Source organism: Aedes aegypti, chromosome 2 (genome assembly GCF_002204515.2).
Source record: "Aedes aegypti strain LVP_AGWG chromosome 2, AaegL5.0 Primary Assembly, whole genome shotgun sequence".
In the NCBI taxonomy this organism is placed as follows: Eukaryota; Metazoa; Arthropoda; class Insecta; order Diptera; family Culicidae; genus Aedes; species Aedes aegypti.
This window is the reverse complement of record NC_035108.1, coordinates 209137756-209156411: the sequence shown is the minus strand read 5'-3', so window position 1 is coordinate 209156411 and position 18656 is coordinate 209137756. Positions and strand designations below refer to the sequence as shown.

The window sequence follows — 18656 nt, the reverse complement described above, 5'->3', positions numbered from 1 at the left end:
AAATAGGCCGTCATTGCAATTTGTACGCGTCGCTGATGATTGTTGCTAATTCATCTCACGATTTCGAATCAAAGAAAATCAGTTGGTTTTGCATTGACACAGCTGAAAAAGTATCAGAATAGTTTATGCATGTAAGCGCGTACAGTGATACTTTTTCAAGCCAATATAAACTATCAAGACTGAGTTTTATCACTTCGAAATGGAAGCTTAAAAGTCATCATTGTTGCCAAAACGAATGACGGGCTACTTAGCCTTAAGATACGATGAAGCTCTTCAATTTTTCAAACCATTATTGCTTTTGAACTCATAATAAGACAAAACACTTAAAACTATACGTTAAAATTCAACGTTCAAGCATTCAAATTGGTCCAAAAACAGCTCAAATCTATTATTTTATTCTTTTTTCAACATTTTGTACCTATGGAAAATCGAAAAAGTTGCCAATGTATTGTTCAATACTGTATATGGCGCCCTCAGATTTGCTCATTAGAGATCTCTAAAATAAAAAAATATTTATAGGTTTGAACTTAGTTCAAAGCAACTCCTATACCAATTTGTTTTGAGTGCATACGTAATTCATACTCATGGTGAAATAAACATCGAATTGATAATTGAGTGGGAATATGTTCCAAGCATTCCAAGTATTCAAATAAGCGTTACCTTTTAATACGTTTCAAAAATCAACCTGAAATCAGATAACAAAGCATCATCTTCTGTAGAATTTGAAAATAGTTTTGCGTTTGATTTGGTTTTTGAACTGATCTGCCAATGCGTATATCGAGTCTTGAGGTTCATACTTTTGAATAGATTACGTTTTCCGTTATTGAGAGAAAATCAAACACAAAATAACACTAACTTACCAACAGTTGGTTAAGGTAATTTTCGTAAGGTATTTTGTCTGTGGCCATATCAACTGCAACAGCCATCATTTCTTCTAGTTCTTCTGCGGTAAACGGTTCCCCTTCTTCCGTAATCAATTTCGTCATATACTCACGATCAACGAATCCTTTTCCTTCTTGGTCCAGAACGCGAAACGCTTTCAACAGTTTTTCTGGTGGGGCTGGCTCCAATCTGTAAGGTAGACGATTGAGTTCAATACCCATTGCTAATGTTGCTTTTTATGACTCACTTGTGTTCTGCAATTAGTTGACTAACATAGGGAAGAAACTTTGAGAGGTGAACCGTTCCATTGGAATCCTCAAATTCGGTGGCCGAAATGACTTCGTTGACGTCCGCTTCCGTTGGAACACATCCTGGTAAAACCATAAGATTTGTTTTAACAATAGCGAAGACAACTAATTGAGTTACTTATTTACCTAAAAATCTCAAAATAGTTCCAACCTCGCGCACGTCAATCGTTTTATTGCTGTGGTGGTCAAAGATGAGAAATGCATCGGCGACGCGTTTCTCTAGTTCGTTAGCTGGATTAATTTCTTAAAATAAATAGATGAACAGTTAATAATCTTATAAAATTCTAATAAATACATATTGTACCGGGATAATCTAAATCTGCCATGTTTGTTGATACTTCTGAAGCTTCCGTGACGCAAGAAAACTAAATCGAATATCGATCGAAATAACAGGTAAAGTTACCAAGAGCAACCAACTTTCAAATTGTTAGCGACCACGTTTCCATGATAGGGTAACTAATCGAGATCAAGCATTAGCGTAATTTCAGCTCAAAACTAGTGGGGCTTGACTCATTCATTTTATGAACGAGGTGCAGATTTAGCTTAACAATTTCAATGCTTAGAGGGGGATACAATTTTCCTATCCGAGTAGGGTGGAAGGGAGGTCTTAGACTCTCCTAGTCCCCTCATTTATTTACTTAAGTGCTATCTACACGGAACCAAAATGTACGTACGAATTCCGTAAGAAGACGCTTGTGAATTGATTTCTTGGCTGGTTTTCTCTCTTTCATAAGATTCTTATGAAACACAAAATGTCCGATATACACAAGATTCTTGTCGTTATCATTAGAGATCTTATGAATATCTTCCTTTTCTGAAATCCAAAGAGCGATTCTCTAAATACATAATGGTCCTGAAGAATTCCATAATTGATATCTACGATCCTCCATAAAAGTATCTTATGATATTATACTCATTTATATATAATATATTATGAGCGCAATGATCGATGGAAGTTCACAAGTTTCTCTTATGAGTCTCATTAGTTGATTCTTACATCTTTATTCCATTAGCGTTTTTTGGCAGGAAGTCGACTCTTTCTCACAAGTGTTACTAATCATTATCATACGCACACTTATGAATCTCTATCGTGAATATTATGGTATGACCATCACTTACGTGATAAATGAGATTTTCTTATGAAAGCCAATGATCAACGCGTATGATTACCAAAAAAAAAAAAAAACGTATGAAATATTATCTGTTTATGTTATGAGCATTATTTGGTCGGCGTTAAGTCAGAGTGGACCAAGTGACATTTTTCATATTTTGAGAAAAACGGGCTCAAAGTCTAACGCTTTGTATTTTTTTATCTCAGTAAAATTTTGGTTCAATATTTCTACCCATCCTTGTGTTACTTTCAAACAATATAATGTGAAGTGATAAGCATGAAAAATCACAATCCGAAACTCTGATAGACCGATTTTTTGATGGACTATGTACACTTGGTCCACTCTGACTGAACAATTTCAAGAAAAAGAACAATCATTTAATGCTTGCGTTGTCAAACTGGGTGCATATCTTTAAGATGAACATATTATCAAGACCTGTTGCGCAAAATAGCGCATCTCAAAATTTAACAAGAATTGCAATATTCAGTCTGACAGCTAGCAATGTTAAGAAATCTGTCCAGTATAAATGACTATCAGAAGTCAAACTGCATTGCTAAGATGGAGGTGCGTGCAACTAGGAATCAATTGTTTTCCTACCAATAGTCACCGAATTTGTAAGTAAGTAAGTAACTCTGGTCTCTCTTCAAATGTCGAATTTGTAAGTAGTTTTAAGTATCTTTTATTAATTATTTTAATAAATATTATTTGATAGCTTTGTAGCTGATCACAGACAAACATGCTTGTCTTTTGTTCTGCTGAAAGAGTCGATGTCTTCAAACACCTTCCGCAATCGCAACACTACAAAGAAATTCGTTGTATGCATTCAACGAATTGATTTCTTGATGGCATCAAATGATTCAACCGTAAAGGATAAACCTCAGCTCAGATCTTCAACGCGAGATGCACGAAAACCTGACTGAGCTTCATTTCGGTCCATCATCGTATGTCAAAGAGGGATCGGCACCAGATGTGCCTATTGTTCGTCATTGGAAATAGAAGGCAACGCGAGCGGCAGTCGTTATCACACCAATTTGTGTAGGTATCGAAGTTGCTGCACAAAGCATTCACATCGGCCGAGACGGATTTCAACAGCGAGTGGGAAAACCGTGTGTTGCCCTAGGAGGCAATGTAATCGCAAACTTCCGATCACTCTGCTGCCTTTCGAACCTACACTAGTGCTTTGGATGCACGCCCAATAATCCAGGACGCAATCGTCATGCTGTGGCCGAGTAGTAAATTGCAAGTGGTAGACGTTCACACTTTTTGTGTTATGCGAATTGCGGCTTACTGGGAAAACGCAAGCTCAATAGTATTATAACTTAGAGGTGATCGAAAAGTTACAAGATAAAAACGATCTTGATAGTTTTTAAGTATACACTACCCACCATAAGTATGGAATCGCATCATCTAGTATTGCAACACCTCAATTGAATATTGCAGCACCCCCCAAAAAGTTTAGCATCACCCGTAAGCTATTACACTAATGACGCAATATCTTGGAAACCTTACTTTCTAGAAAGCTGCGGTCTTCAGCAAAGTTGTTCAGAAGCCTTACGGCGTTCATCAGCTGAAATTTTTAATGCGCCATTTTGCCGCTACGTGGCGCTAGTGTGCATGTAAATTGGTCATATTTTAGACGGCTCTGGCTCATGAACCTGACCACTTAGAATGTTCGTGTCTTCAGCAAAGTTGTTCAGAAGCTTAAAAGCAATCTGAGGCAGCACTGATTGATTAGCAATTTTGCCACTACGTGGCGCTACTGTGCATATAAATTGGTCATATTTTAGACGGCTCTGGCTCATGAACCTGACAACTTAGAATGTTCGTGTCTTCAGCAAAGTTGTTCACAAGCTTAAAAGCAATCTGAGGTAGCACTGATTGATTAGCAATTTTGCCACTACGTGGCGCTAGTGTGCATGTAAATTGGTCATATTTTAGACGGCTCTGGCTCATGAACCTGACCACTTAGAATGTTCGTGTCTTCAGCAAAGTTGTTCAGAAGCTTAAAAGCAATGTGAAACAGCACTGATTGGTTAGCAATTTTGCCGCTACGTGGCGCTAGTGTGCATGTAAATTGGTCATGTTTTAGACGGCTCTAGCTCATGAACCTGACAACTTAGAATGTTCGTGTCTTCAGCAAAGTTGTTCAGAAGCTTAAAAGCAATGTGAAACAGCACTGAATGGTTAGCAATTTTGCCGCTACGTGGCGCTAGTGTGCATGTAAATTGGTCATATTTTAGACGGCTCTGGCTCATGAACCTGACCACTTAGAATGTTCGTGTCTTCAGCAAAGTTGTTCAGAAGCTAAAAAGCAATGTGAAACAGCACTGATTGATTAGCAATTTTGCCGCTACGTGGCGCAAGTGTGCATGTAAATTGGTCATATTTTAGACGGCTCTAGCTCATGAACCTGACAACTTAGAATGTTCGTGTTTTCAGCAAAGTTGGTCAGAAGCTTAAAAGCAATGTGAAACAGCACTGATTGGTTAGCAATTTTGCCGCTACGTGGCGCAAGTGTGCATGTAAATTGGTCATATTTTAGACGGCTCTAGCTCATGAACCTGACAACTTAGAATGTTCGTGTTTTCAGCAAAGTTGGTCAGAAGCTTAAAAGCAATGTGAAACAGCACTGATTGGTTAGCAATTTTGCCGCTACGTGGCGCTAGTGTGCATGTAATTGGTCATATTTTAGACGGCTCTAGCTCATGAACCTGACAACTTAGAATGTTCGTGTCTTCAGCAAAGTTGTTCAGAAGCTTAAAAGCAATCTGAGGCAGCACTGATTGATTAGCAATTTTGCCACTACGTGGCGCTAGTGTGCATGTAAATTGGTCATATTTTAGACGGCTCTGGCTCATGAACCTGACCACTTAGAATGTTCGTGTCTTCAGCAAAGTTGTTCAGAAGCTTAAAAGCAATGTGAAACAGCACTGATTGGTTAGCAATTTTGCCGCTACGTGGCGCTAGTGTGCATGTAAATTGGTCATATTTTAGACAGCTCTAGCTCATGAACCTGACCACTTAGAATGTTCGTGTCTTCAGCAAAGTTGTTCAGAAGCTTAAAAGCAATCTGAGGCAGCACTGATTGGTTAGCAATGTTGCCGCTACGTGGCGCTAGTGTGTATGTCATTTGATCATATTCTAGCAAGCTCTAGCTCATGAACCTGATTACTTAGATTGTTCGTGTCTTCAGCAAAGTTGTTCAGAAGCTTAAAAGCAATGTGAGGCAGCACTGATTGGTTAGCAATTTTGCCGCTATGTGGTGCTAGCGTACAGCTGAGAGAGGAGACAGCTCACTGACAGTTGGCATGTTTTCTTGCCTTCTTAGACTTCTTTCTTTAGTTCTTGGGTTGTGCACAACGGTCTAATGATCTTATTTTGGTCAAAATCATTCACTCATTGTTGTTCAATGTGAAAAAGGTATGAATAAAAAAATCAATAGTAGTTTGCCAACACACGACTATATTTAAGTATTCAACTTTTTAAAATGTGCAGTCATCGAAAAACATCTAGAAAGTTTAATTACCTTTACCTAAATTCTGACGGTATTTTACGCTTTGCTCTTCAAATGTGTGGTTTTCCAGTGTCAGTTTATGACAGGTTCCCTTGTCTTTTGGGAGCTCGCAATCTAAGCCATCTGTCTCCTCTCTCTCAGATGTGCAGGTAGATTTGGTTATATTTTCGCGGGCTCTAGCACATGATCTAGACCACCTAGAATGTTCGTATCTTCAGCAAATATTTAGAAGAAGGCATTTTCTACGAACCTGTTTACTTAGACAAAATTCAAAACATTGTGGAATATAATACAGTGAGGACCCGATTTTGTCAGCCCCTCGATGAATTTTAGGCTGACAAAATGGGGAACCTGACAAAATCGGGTCATTTTATTATGTTCCTGTTTTTCAAATTTCGACGTGTTAATGATTGCTTGTGAACCGCGTCAAGAACTTGCATGGACTTTTAAGAGTTCATTAAAAAATTACGACCCCCTTTCACCTCCACGTAACAACTTTTGAATAGAAAATTTTAAATTTATATTTTCGCGGGCTCTAGCACATGATCTAGACCACCTAGAATGTTCGTATCTTCAGCAAATATTTAGAAGAAGGCATTTTCTACGAACCTGTTTACTTAGACAAAATTCAAAACATTGTGGAATATAATACAGTGAGGACCCGATTTTGTCAGCCCCTCGATGAATTTTAGGCTGACAAAATGGGGAACCTGACAAAATCGGGTCATTTTATTATGTTCCTGTTTTTCAAATTTCGACGTGTTAATGATTGCTTGTGAACCGCGTCAAGAACTTGCATGGACTTTTAAGAGTTCATTAAAAAATTACGACCCCCTTTCACCTCCACGTAACAACTTTTGAATAGAAAATTTTAAATTTTTCTTTGAACCGTAACACTATGTAAGACCCCCTCCCTCCCCTGTTGCGTTACGTAATATTTGAACGGTCCCTAAGGGGTCGATGATCATTGGCGTAGCTAGGTTTTTTCATCAGGGGGGGGGATGGCTTGAGAAGATCGATTCTTAACATTTCATTCACGATTTTCACGACAAAACGATCATTATACATTACACTCTTTTTGCATGAAACATAAAACTATACAAGATACCCTCCGTATTTTTTTCATAGTAAGCCAAGTAAAGTCCTAAACGCGTCTTATTTCAATGTTGAGTGACGGGTCTATTTAAAGTCTTGCAGATTTACCTATTGGAAAAATTCCAAAGATTCGTTTCGTTGTGGTCCCTTTGATCGGCAATTTTGCTTTGTCCAGTAAAACAAATGGAATCAACCTGAGTTCCTAGTTATACATGATTGATGAATTATCTAAAAATTTCTCACAGAACACAGAAATTCCTAAAGATGTTCATATTAAAATTCCTCTTGATTTAGAAACTCCTTCGAAATACAGTAAGGACCCGATTTTGTCAGCTCCTCGATGAATTTTAGGCTGACAAAATGGGGAACCTGACAAAATGTGGTCATTTTATTTTGTTTCTGATTTTCAAATTTTGACGTGTTACATGGTTACATGGACTTTTAGAAGGGCGATGGACTTAGACGTAGCCCGTTTTTTTTTTATCAGGAGCTCCCCCTCTCTCATATTGATAATATCGATTTTTAACACTTAATAAAAGGCATTGCCATTGCCCCCTCTAGCTACGCCCATGCGTGCATGACATCAAACATCATCATCAATTTTAATGTAAACGTGGTAAAACATGACGATATCAATTTTTTGACAAATTTAAAATAGACTGACAAAAACGGGTCAAAAAGCTGACAAAATCGGGGGTAGACAAAATCGGGGGCAGACTAAATCGGGGGCTGACAAAATCGGGTCAGTACTGTAGCATAAATAATTGCCTCGAAGCTCTACTTGGAATTAATTTTAGTATAATTCAAAGAATGTTTCATACAGAGTTTTCACATAATTTTTCCTAAACATTGTTTTAAAACTCAATGTTTGGAAATGGAATGTGTGTAAAAATATTTCTTACTGTATGAAAACCAAGAAATTGTCTTTAGTTTTCATGGATTTATTTGCTGGGTTTTTTGCGCAGAAGTATTCATAAATTACATCACATGAAGTTGTGAATAAATCTCATAAATTATTCCTTTACCTAAGGGTTGATTTAATGCTTCAAAATGATTTTGGTGAAATTCCTAGTCAAGTTCCTAAAAATCTCGTGAGCAAATTTTGAAGTTTATTTCGAGACATACTGAAGATAAAAATGTAATGAATTCAACAAGGACTAAAAGAAGATAATTATTGAAGTAATTACTTGAAAAATAAAAATATTCTATTAGAATTTTGAGTGAAGTTTGTGGTCGAGTTCAAGTTCAAGCAAAAATCAATTTTAATTTAGACGCAAAACCCTTTCGGTGTACCCAGTATGTTTCTGGAACAATTTATGAAATTATTGTTTGGAAATTTTTGAAAGAAAAGTTGCAGCAGGAATCCATAGATTAATTTTTGAAATAGTATTGAGAGAAATTCTCGGAGGAATTCATGAATGAACCTACACACATGTTTTTTTTGTCATAAACTCGGCTGTATGAATCCCGTTTTTTTATTTTAAGAATGATTTAACTAGCGAGTTGCCAAGTTGCTAAGTAACGAAACACAGTTTTATGATACTTGAGATCGCTGTGCATAACTCGTTTAATATTTGGCATATTAAATTGAGTTTTTATGGAAGAATTTTTAGAATCACTTCTAGAAAACACCTTTAAATTTTGTTGAGGAATCTCTGGAGAAATTCGAGGTACAGCCAGGAACGATTTATAGATAAATTTCAGGAATAATTGGAGAAACACGTTGGAGAAATATCTGGTGGATTATGAATGATATCTCGAGTGGAATTCCTGTGGGAAATACGAGGAGTCCGATTACTCTAATGATAATACTCTGCTGACAATAAATTTTGTAGAACCTTTTTGAGTTTCCCAACAGATTTGATAAACCCTTCGAAAAATTTATGGCAAGAAGTTTTTCAAAAAGCTGATTGTTTTGAATACTCCATAAGTTTTCCAATCTATCATCATGCAACAATTATATAAATATGAGTGCTGGAGACAATCTTTTAAGAATACAAAAACATTCCCGTAATATTGTTTTTAGCATCGTCCAAAGAGGAGGAGGCATTCCCATTGCCCCCTCTGGCTATACCCATGCGTGCATGACATTAAACATCATCATCATTTTTAATGAAAATATGGTAGAACATGGCGAAAACAATTTTTTGATAAATTTAAAACAAGCTTAAGGAATCGTACACAGTTTAAATTAAAAGTTATTTCCAACATTCAGTTCAAATTTCGGATCCATCATTTTGCTAAAAGCAGAGCCACCCTCGTCAATATTGCTAACCAATCAGTGCTGTCTCCGATTGCTTTTAAGCTTCTAACCAACTTTGCTGAAGACATGAACATTCTAAGTGGTCAGGTTCAAAGCCGTCTAAAATATATGTGGGCTTCGTAGCCGTGCGGTTAGTGTCACCAGGCATTTAGCCGCATCGTGTTAAGGAGTGTGGGTTCGATTCCCGCTGCAGGCTGGAAAACTTGAGGAATGTTTTCCGACTGTGCCACTGGGCGTTGCATGCTAGTCCGTTGTCTAGTGTGGTGCTTCCTTCAAATGACTAAAGTCCACTGGAAGCATTAACGTGTCGGTGTCTATTTAAATTTACATGCACACTAGCGCCACGTAGCGGCAAAATTGCTAACCAATCAGTGCTGCCTCAGATTGCTTTTAAGCTTCTGAACACTTTGCTAAAAACACGAACATTCTAAGTTGTCAGGTTCATGAGCTAGAGCCTGCTAGAATCAGGGTTGCGATGGATCTTCTTCGTGAACAATGATCGACGCATCTTCGCGATCCAACATTCGCCAAAATTCATTTTTCATTTTTGCGTCACGAAGAGCATCGCAAAAAGCGAACGGATGCAACGTCGAAGAAGCAAAATGAACACACCGATAAGTGGTTCGCGAAGCCTCTCCCCTCGTAGGATTCATTTATCCACGTGCTGTTCATTCTCGTGATTCATTGCAAGGTTGCTTCTTCTCGTAAAGTCAAGCAAACACTCCACGCTAAGCCAGCTCCACGCAGCGCATGTGTTAAAACTACACAGAATGAGGCAACCAATGCAGAACTGGCTGACTGAGTGAAAATTCTGAGTAGGTCGCACTAATTCTGTGAGTTGCCGACGTTTTCGCCTTCGGCTGTCCGAGATCGATGGAAAGGGAACTGTCAATGATATCCCGCGTGGCAGCAAACAGTTGGCCGTTGGTAAGATGGGGAGCTTTCTGAGATGTTTTCTAGCGAAAAGCCGGAAGGTGGTCGCAAATGCGAAAGTTTTTTCCCCATTTGCTGCCGCTTCGGCTATTCAAATGAAAAAATCTCTGAAAATCTTTAAAATTGGAATGTTTTTTTTAATGTTTTCAGAAGCAAAACAAAAATGGAAACGAATTCCGCATTCCAAGCGTTCCTCCTCTGTGCGCAATTTACTCATTCAGTTTTGTTTACCACCGTTTGCACAAAACTGTGTACAGCCCCTTTGCACAGAATCTGTGCTGCACGAAAAGAGGCCAATTTTGTGCGCTTGGCACTCATTTTTGAGCGGAGCAAGTTTAGCGTGATTGTTGCAAGCCCACATGAAGATGATCGAAATGAATATTTTTCTGTTCTTCGCGAAGAGCAGGCGGCGTGGATCGTACCGTTCACATTACCAAGCGATGGAAAATCACCCGATGATAGCGTCGGGAGAAACAGCGATCCGAAAATGAAACACGAACGAATGAAGCGCCCGAACGGTTGTTTGTGTTTATTCACAGATTCTGTTTTGATGCCTACGAAAATTCATCGTGCCTCGCGTTTCCGATCGTTGTTCAGCAACATTGGCTAGAATATGATCAAATGACATGCACACTAGCGCCACGTAGCGGCAAAATTGCTAACCAATCAGTGCTGTCTCAGATTGCTTTTAAGCTTCTGACCAACTTTGCTGAAGACACGAACATTCTAAGTGGTCAGGTTCATGAGCTAGAGCCGTCTAAAATATGATCAATTTACATGCACACTAGCGCCACGTAGCGGCAAAATGGCGTATTAAAAATTTCAGGTGATGAACGCCGTAAGGCTTCTGAACAACTTTGCTGAGGACCGCAGCTTTATAGAAAGTAAGGTTTCCAAGATATTGCGTCATTAGTGTAATAGCTTACGGGTGATGCTAAACTTTTTGGGGTGCTGCAATATTCAATTGAGGTGTTGCAATACTAGATTATGCGATTCCATACTTATGGCGGGTAGTGTATGCTTCCTATAATTTATGTACGTTTGTTTATTTATTTGTGATAATAACCTATTGGTTTTTTTTGTTATCAATGTTAGAGTACAAACGTTAAAATTTCAAACAATGTAAAACTTACAAAAGTTGAAGTGTTACGGGGGGGAGTATTGCGCAAAATAGCGCATCTCAAATTTTAACAAGAATTGCAATATTCAGTCTGACAGCTAGCAATGTTAAGAAATCTGTCCAGTATAAATGACTATCAGAAGTCAAACTGCATTGCTAAGATGGAGGTGCGTGCAACTAGGAATCAATTGTTTTCCTACCAATAGTCACCGAATTTGTAAGTAGTTTTAAGTATCTTTTATTAATTATTTTAATAAATATTATTTGATAGCTTTGTAGCTGATCACAGACAAACATGCTTGTCTTTTGTTCTGCTGAAAGAGTCGATGTCTTCAAGCACCTTCCGCACTCGCCACAGGACGAGTACTCGGAAGAGCTCCACATTCTCAATACCGCTAAACAGCTTCCTAAAACCAGTGATCTCCCAACAAACATTTTTGTGGAATAAGAGTTGAACAAATCACTCTCAAGAAGATTTTAGCTGAATAAACTGTTATTCAGTTACTAATGTTACTTGGGCTGTTCAAACTTCTCCCATGGATCGACGACTACGGCATTATGCGAATGAGAACACGAATTACAGCGTGTCAGTATACCACAGAAGATGCGAAAAGTCCCATCATCCTCCCCCGGAAGCACCATATTACCACATTGATAATCAACCACTACCACAATCAATATCACCATCAAAACCACGAAACAGTGATTAATGGGCTGCGTCAAAAATACCAGATCGCTCGCTTACGGACTTGCTACAACCAAGTTCGTCGGAATTGCCAGAAATGCAAGAACGAGCGCGCAACACCGAGCATCCCGATTATGGCCGACCTACCACCCGGCCGTCTAGAAGCATTTTCCCGTCCATTCACGCACACTAGCATCGACTACTTCGGCCCCATCGAAGTTGTTGTCGGCAGAAAGAACGAGAAGCGCTGGGGAATGTTGGCAACTTGCTTGACCACTCGAGCCATACACATTGAGCTTGTCAACTCGTTGAGCACCGATTCATGCATCATGGCAATCCGAAACTTCGTCGCTCGTCGTGGCCAACCTCGCAAGATATATAGCGACCGTGGTACCAACTTCGTTGGTGCCGACCGTGAGCTGCAGAGACTTCAGGGTACAATTAACAACGACAAAATGATGCAAGAGTTTTCAACCGAAGAGACCGAATGGGTGTTCAACCCTCCGCTAACGCCGCACATGGGTGGCAGCTGGAAGCGACTGATACGTACCGTCAAAAATAATTTGATGATAGTCTGCTCCATCAAGACTCTCACCGACGAAGTCCTTCGCAATCTGCTGACCGAAATCGAGAACGTCGTTAATTCCCGCCCTCTTACGCACGTTCCGCTAGACGAGGATTCCGCTCCAGCTCTTACTCCAAACCACTTTCTGCTGGGATCGTCCAGTGGCTCGAAACCGCTAGTCAACTTTGATGACAGTGGTCATAACCTGAAGCGGAACATGTGCACCTCTCAAATTTTGGCGAACATGTACTGGAAACGTTGGGTAACCGATTACCTACCAGAGATCACTCGCCGGTCGAAGTGGTTTCAGCCTGTGAAACCGATCACTACTGGAGACATCGTTGTAATCGTCGACCCGAAGTCACCACGGAACTGTTGGCCGAAAAGAAGAGTCATCGCTACAACAACCAGCCGAGATGGACAAACCCGATCAGCGACCGTGCAGACAGCCACCGGAGTCTATGAGCGTCCCGTGGCAAAGCTGGCTGTCCTAGACGTTCAGCGCGTGGAGAAGTAAGCCAACCGGAAGTTGGCGTACCCTGGGGGACTGTTGGCCTACCCTATTAGGCCAGCGCGCACGTCTATCACTGTGGTCTCTTTAATGCTTGCAATCCTGCATGCAAGACTGGGGCTGTAATGGTATGACAGAGGAGTGACAGGTATGCGACCTGTCACCGGGTGAGTCAACGATGAAAAATAAGTATTAACTGAACTATGCAGAGTTGATTACCTTATGCTATATTATTAGAAACTTAAAAGTAGTGTAAAAATCATTGAAATCGAACTTAAATCTAGTGGACGAAACTTCTACATATCTACAACCAGAATTGGTAACCTAAATTGTGCCTCGTTGCCCCACTTCATTGCTACACAAAGGACAGTTTCCTATTACCAAAATTGGACTACCACTAATTTGCTCTGAACGGACACGATATTACACAAAGGGAACTAAACGAAAATTATATAATGTTGGATTTAATCCAACGGGAATTTCCAAAATGATTATTCTCCTTTGCAACCACAACTGGATCGTGCGTATTTATTTCGCTTCCGGCGGAGAATAATAATTTTGGAAATTCCCGTTGGATTAAATCCAACAAGACCCTTCGACAGCAGTATCGTAAATTCTTCAATAATCCATATCTTCAATCTTAAAATCAGTGGCATTGCGTTTTCGTTGTTATGGTAAAAAGCTCTTCGTCCACTCTGACTGCATACTTTTATTGATTTTTATTGATCATCCAGAGTAAATTTGTTACATATCTCTCCCAGTTTTCAACATTCATCAAATCGGATCAAAGTGAAATGGAGATAACGTTATTTTGCATCTAATGAGAGAATAATCCAATTTTCCCAAGTTTTGTACTTGGTCCACTCTGACTTAACGCCGACCATTTCATTAGTCTATTGTGGAATTTTATAAATTTCTCGAATGATAAACAAAATACTTCTTATGTCGTAATTCCATAAGAAAATATTGTGAACCTCAAACGTTCCATTTCCTCAGTACCATTTCCTATAGGTACCTTGATCGGACCTATGTGAATGAGTGGACGTACAGCTTGCTCTAATCAGAGGTGTTCAGATCGTGCTGCCCGGAGCACTTGGTGCTCCACAGTTTATTTGACCATGTTTTTAGCTTTCTATGTTATTTGAAAAAATAATGAGAAATAATGCTGAAAATAATTTTAAGTTATGTTCTCTTATGTTATGCATATTGATAAAGCCTGATTTAAGGCTGATTTTCTGTTGACAAGAAAAGTAATTTCAATGCGTGGAACATTTCTTCCCAGAAATGGTGAAGAAATCACATTTCTTTGATAGCAGTATGGTGTTCAAAAGAAATGTCATTTCAAATGGGACTCTGTGTAGAAAATTTCTTGACCCATTCAGTCAAGCAATTTCTTTACTTTTCTTGAGCGAAATATCATACTTAGCTTTACTGCTGAAAAGTCATTTCTTGGCCTACCTTGATACATGGGAAATTTTTGCATAAGGAATCAATCAAGAAAGCGCTTTTCTGTTCGCAGTATGCAACTGAAAAGAAATGTTAGTTCAAGCGAAGTATGCACTTCAACAGAAAAGTAATGGCCTATCTATATGCGTGGAAAATTTCTTGCAAGAAATGCTCAAGAAAAGCATTTTTCTTTGATTGCGGTACGCAGTTGAAAAAAAAAAGTCAATTCAAATGGAGCTCACTGTAGGAAATTTCTTGAGCAATTTTTACTTTTCTTTAGCGGAACAGCATACTTAGCTTCAAACGGAATTTCCTTAAGTTATTTCATTGAGCCTGAATTTTATCACCGATTCCTTGCAGAAATTGTCTACAGCGACTCCCGTTTGAACTGACAGTTCTTTTCAGCTGGGTACTGCGATCAGAAAAAAAGCGCTTCCTTGATCGATTCCTTACAGGAATTTCCCATGCATCAAGATAGGCCAAGAAATTACTTGTCAGCAGCGAATCAGGCTTTAGAAATTACTACCGGTAATTTTGTTTAGGCTCTGCCATGAATTTTCGATTGATGCCATTAGGAATTTATCTGAAGATTCTGAATAAAAAACAACCATGGATTTTTACTCATTTTTCAAAAATATCTTAAACAAATCGTTTGAAATCTCATAAGATTTTTATTCTTAGAATTATATTCTTATAATGGGAAGTATGCACTTCAACAGAAAAGTAAACGCCTATCTCGATGCGTGGAAAATTTCTTGCAAGAAATGGTCAGGAAAGGCATTTTTCTTTGATCGCAGTAGGCAGTTGAAAAGAAATGTTAATTACAACGGAGCTCACTGTAAAAAATTTCTTGGCCATTTCTTCCGCATAAATTTTTACTTTTCTTGAGCGGAACAGCATACTTAGCTTTAACACCAACAATTTCTATAGGCCTCTGCACGGTTTTGATTGTGTATGGGATTTTGACTTTTACTGGCCTTGTTGTTTACAAATTTCACGAAAGAGTGAAAAAGAAAGGTATATTTTTGTGCAGAGCCCCATACACAACACAAAAAAATCTTTTAGTTCACCAAAATTTTTACAAAGATTTATTTAAAAATTTCTCAGTGGATTCCAAAATAGTTTTCTACCTGAATTTTCAAAAGAATGTCTTCTGGAAATACTCCATAAATTGTTCCAGGAACACCTCCTTGGATTTGTTCAGCAATATTTCTTACAATATCCCTTGCCTAAAACTAAGGACTCCAAAAAATAGTATTTTGATAAACAAAGTTATCTTGAATCTCCAGATACATTTGTAATGATATTCCATAATCCGGAGTAACATTGATCGGAATTGATGAATTGATCAGTTTTTGGGATATTTCTTAAATTTTCCATTTGAAAATGCAAATGTCGCAAGTTTTATATTTTTAAAACAAGTACTGACACCCACCGCTCGTGAGCATATACTGTATTTTGGTTTTCAAAAAAAAATAAATAAATAAATATGTTTGAATAAATGTTTAAAATGATTTTTTGATTTAGCTGATATGGGGTAACATTGATCACCCATGTAAACAACGTTCAGTAATATTGAAAATACCGTTGCATACTTAAATCATGGCCCCTGAAGCCGAATATGAAGACCAAACTCTTACAAGTCATTTACTTTTTGAGTTATTTTAAAAATAAAATCACTTTGAACCGCGCAATACGCCTAAAGGTAGGCAATTTCCTGCATTCTTAATAGTACACACTTAAATTAGAATGCCGAATCTCGGATAATTTTAACCGAGATCCGCACAGCCGAGAAGTCGGCAACTGAATTTCCTGGGATCTCAGTAAATAAAAGCCGAGTAGCGGACTTTGGGGCAAGTGTGCCATAGGGGCAAGTGTGCCACCCCTGCTTTTTATAAAAACTACAATATATATTTTTTCTTTTTCGCTTAACAATATGTTCCTTCATAGTTCACAATATAATAATCAATATATGATGAACATTGCTCTATTTTACACGTATTTACATCGATTTTTGCAAAGACAACCAAATTTGAGTGGATTTTTATAAGATTTCGTTGTTTCCAAATAGCATGGTAAAAGGTAAATTATTACCAGATTTTTCTAACGTACTGTACATCGTGAAACTATTCAAATGTGTAAGTTATTGTGGCATTTGAACGAAAAAAGTATTTAGTTTTACATACAAAATCCAGTTTGGTTGAAATGTATAGTTATCGTTGAAATGTATAGTGTCGAAAAATAGGTTATTTTGGATGATATTTGAGAAGCTCCAAAACTAATACTTTTTGAAATTATTTTCATTTAAAATGGCACAGTGGTTATGAAAAGATGTGAAACTATCATCATGAGGCTAAATTGGTGGTTTTTATAAGCCTTGGGCAAAGTTAGAGAACAATTTGCTTAAGGTGGCACACTTGCCCCAAATTCCGCTATCAGTAAATCGTGCTTCGTTGCTAAGCAACCGGACAAATTGTTAGCTGAGTCTCGGTTAAAATCGGGAAACCGAGATTCGCACAGCCGAGCTCGTGAAAAAAATCTAAGTGTGTAGTTCATTAATGTCATGTGAGACTTGAATTTTCAGTAGTGCCATCTATAATGATAAAAATCGTTGATTCAAAAAGTTGACAAATTTACGCATGAACGAAGCGCAATTTTCGCAAAAACTCAATTTTCATTAGCTTATGAATGTAAGAGAGAAAGGCACCATTCATAATTTTAAAATATTACATCAATAAATGATGATTCGAACTTTTTACGAGAAGGATCATACCGATCAATGTTGCCTCGCTGATCAATGTTACCCCGGATTACGGCACTCATGTAATTCTTCTTTGTCAACTCTAATGAGGCTTTGATAATGTGGTCTATACTGGTGTTGGCTGACCTAATATGCGGATGTAACGCCGTCGGACATATGCAGTCTCTATTACACCTTTTGGCCGAATTTTTTACCCTGATTGGTGCACGTGGTTTTCATTCAATCTATCCAATGCTGCCAAATCTCAACGTTTCGTGATGTACGAAGTATTTTAACAGCACTTTTGCACAATTTAACCACACTGATATCAGTCGTTTCTTGGCTCATGCGACCAAGTACTAGTTTCCACAAAGGTTCAATCAAGTCTGTTGTTCGGGGCCTCCAATGAGTTTCGATCATGGTTGAGATTGTCAAGGTTCAATAGTATGTGAACCTAATCACGCATGTAGTGCGTATTCTAGTGTTGACCAGTGAGAGAGATTTCGCTTGTAGATAATTCTCGATTACTTTTTCAAATTGACGTAAGTAACTTTTATATGGTTTTGAGAAAGTTAATTAAGAAGAATGACAACCTTTATTATAAAACTGTTTTAAAATGAATCCCCTTTTTAACATTTTTTACCGTGTACATCGCTTAAATTTTGCATGTAATCAGCTCGCGTTAAAACACTAGGTAGTTCCTATCGTTTCCCACAAAAATTGTATGATAAAATGATAATGATAAGCCGTTTCATTCAGTTACTTACGACGGTTTTGTACCAGTGTAAAATCGACTCAAGTAGATTTTTGTTTTAATTCGCGGTTAAGTCACTTTGTCTCCCATACAACAGAGCGGCGAAAGTAGCGGTTAGGTTGCAAAAGTTGAAAATCTTACTTTCGTCGTTTTGTAAATCCAGAAATTAAACGTTCTGAAAGTGAAAAATGGAGTTGGTTTAGAGCAGAACGCGTAGAATTTTGTCTGCGAAACACGTAGGATTGATAAAGTAAGTTTGTTAACTTTTCTGACTTGAGTCTGTTTGAATAAGTCTTCGAGAATTTCTGCATTTATTGGTATAAACATTACACTCAGAGATTTTGTTTGCGCATTTTGTGGGCTTAATCTCAATAATGTAACACAACATCATTCAAATGGGTACAAAATTTTCGCAAAAAAATCGCAAAAAAAATCATCTACATGTCTACATACACACTTAGATTTTTTCTCGTTGTTCGGTAAATTTTCTTACCGGAAACGATATTTAACTGAGGTTTCGGTAATGAAAAAGGGGTAAACAGCCAGGATTTTTGTTCAATGTCCCACCTGAGCCTGCTGACGGTGTTCAATGGCATACTTTCATTTAAAGAAAACAGTAGAATTCGTGAAATAAATCGATTCATTACATTTGATTCTAATATAAACTTCTTTGTGTTTTTTTTTTCGAAGGTTCTATTCTATTCCGACTGCCTGCTGTTACGAACAAA

At 38.1% G+C, this 18656-nt stretch overlaps 1 protein-coding gene across 3 annotated transcripts; it reads right to left on the bottom strand.

The window, feature by feature from the left end:
* Positions 1-486: 486 nt before the first annotated feature.
* Positions 487-17549, bottom strand: LOC5563933 (EF-hand calcium-binding domain-containing protein 2). 3 transcript variants are annotated; one of them, XM_021843840.1, is made up of 6 exons: positions 17390-17549; positions 1495-1555; positions 1317-1433; positions 1130-1253; positions 861-1071; positions 692-796 (listed from the first exon to the last, which is right to left on the bottom strand). In XM_021843840.1, exons 2-6 carry the CDS (start codon positions 1514-1516, stop codon positions 707-709), a joined length of 564 nt encoding a protein of 187 aa, XP_021699532.1. In that variant the 5' UTR covers positions 1517-1555; positions 17390-17549; the 3' UTR covers positions 692-706. The 3 variants fall into 3 exon arrangements, with proteins under 3 accessions (XP_021699534.1, XP_021699532.1, XP_021699533.1); XM_021843841.1 differs by lacking the exon at positions 17390-17549 and adding an exon at positions 17322-17340; XM_021843842.1 differs by lacking the exons at positions 692-796; positions 17390-17549 and adding an exon at positions 487-685 and having other exon boundaries at positions 1495-2013.
* Between the last annotated feature and the right edge of the window lie 1107 nt (positions 17550-18656).

Coding starts and splice junctions, on each gene's coding strand:
- LOC5563933 (XM_021843840.1), bottom strand. CDS start 1,516: ATGGCAGATTTAGATTATCCCG. Junction 1,434..1,494: donor GGCAGATTTAGATTATCCCG/GTACAATATGTA, acceptor ATTTATTTTAAG/AAATTAATCCAGCTAACGAA. Junction 1,072..1,129: donor CAACTAATTGCAGAACACAA/GTGAGTCATAAA, acceptor TCTACCTTACAG/ATTGGAGCCAGCCCCACCAG.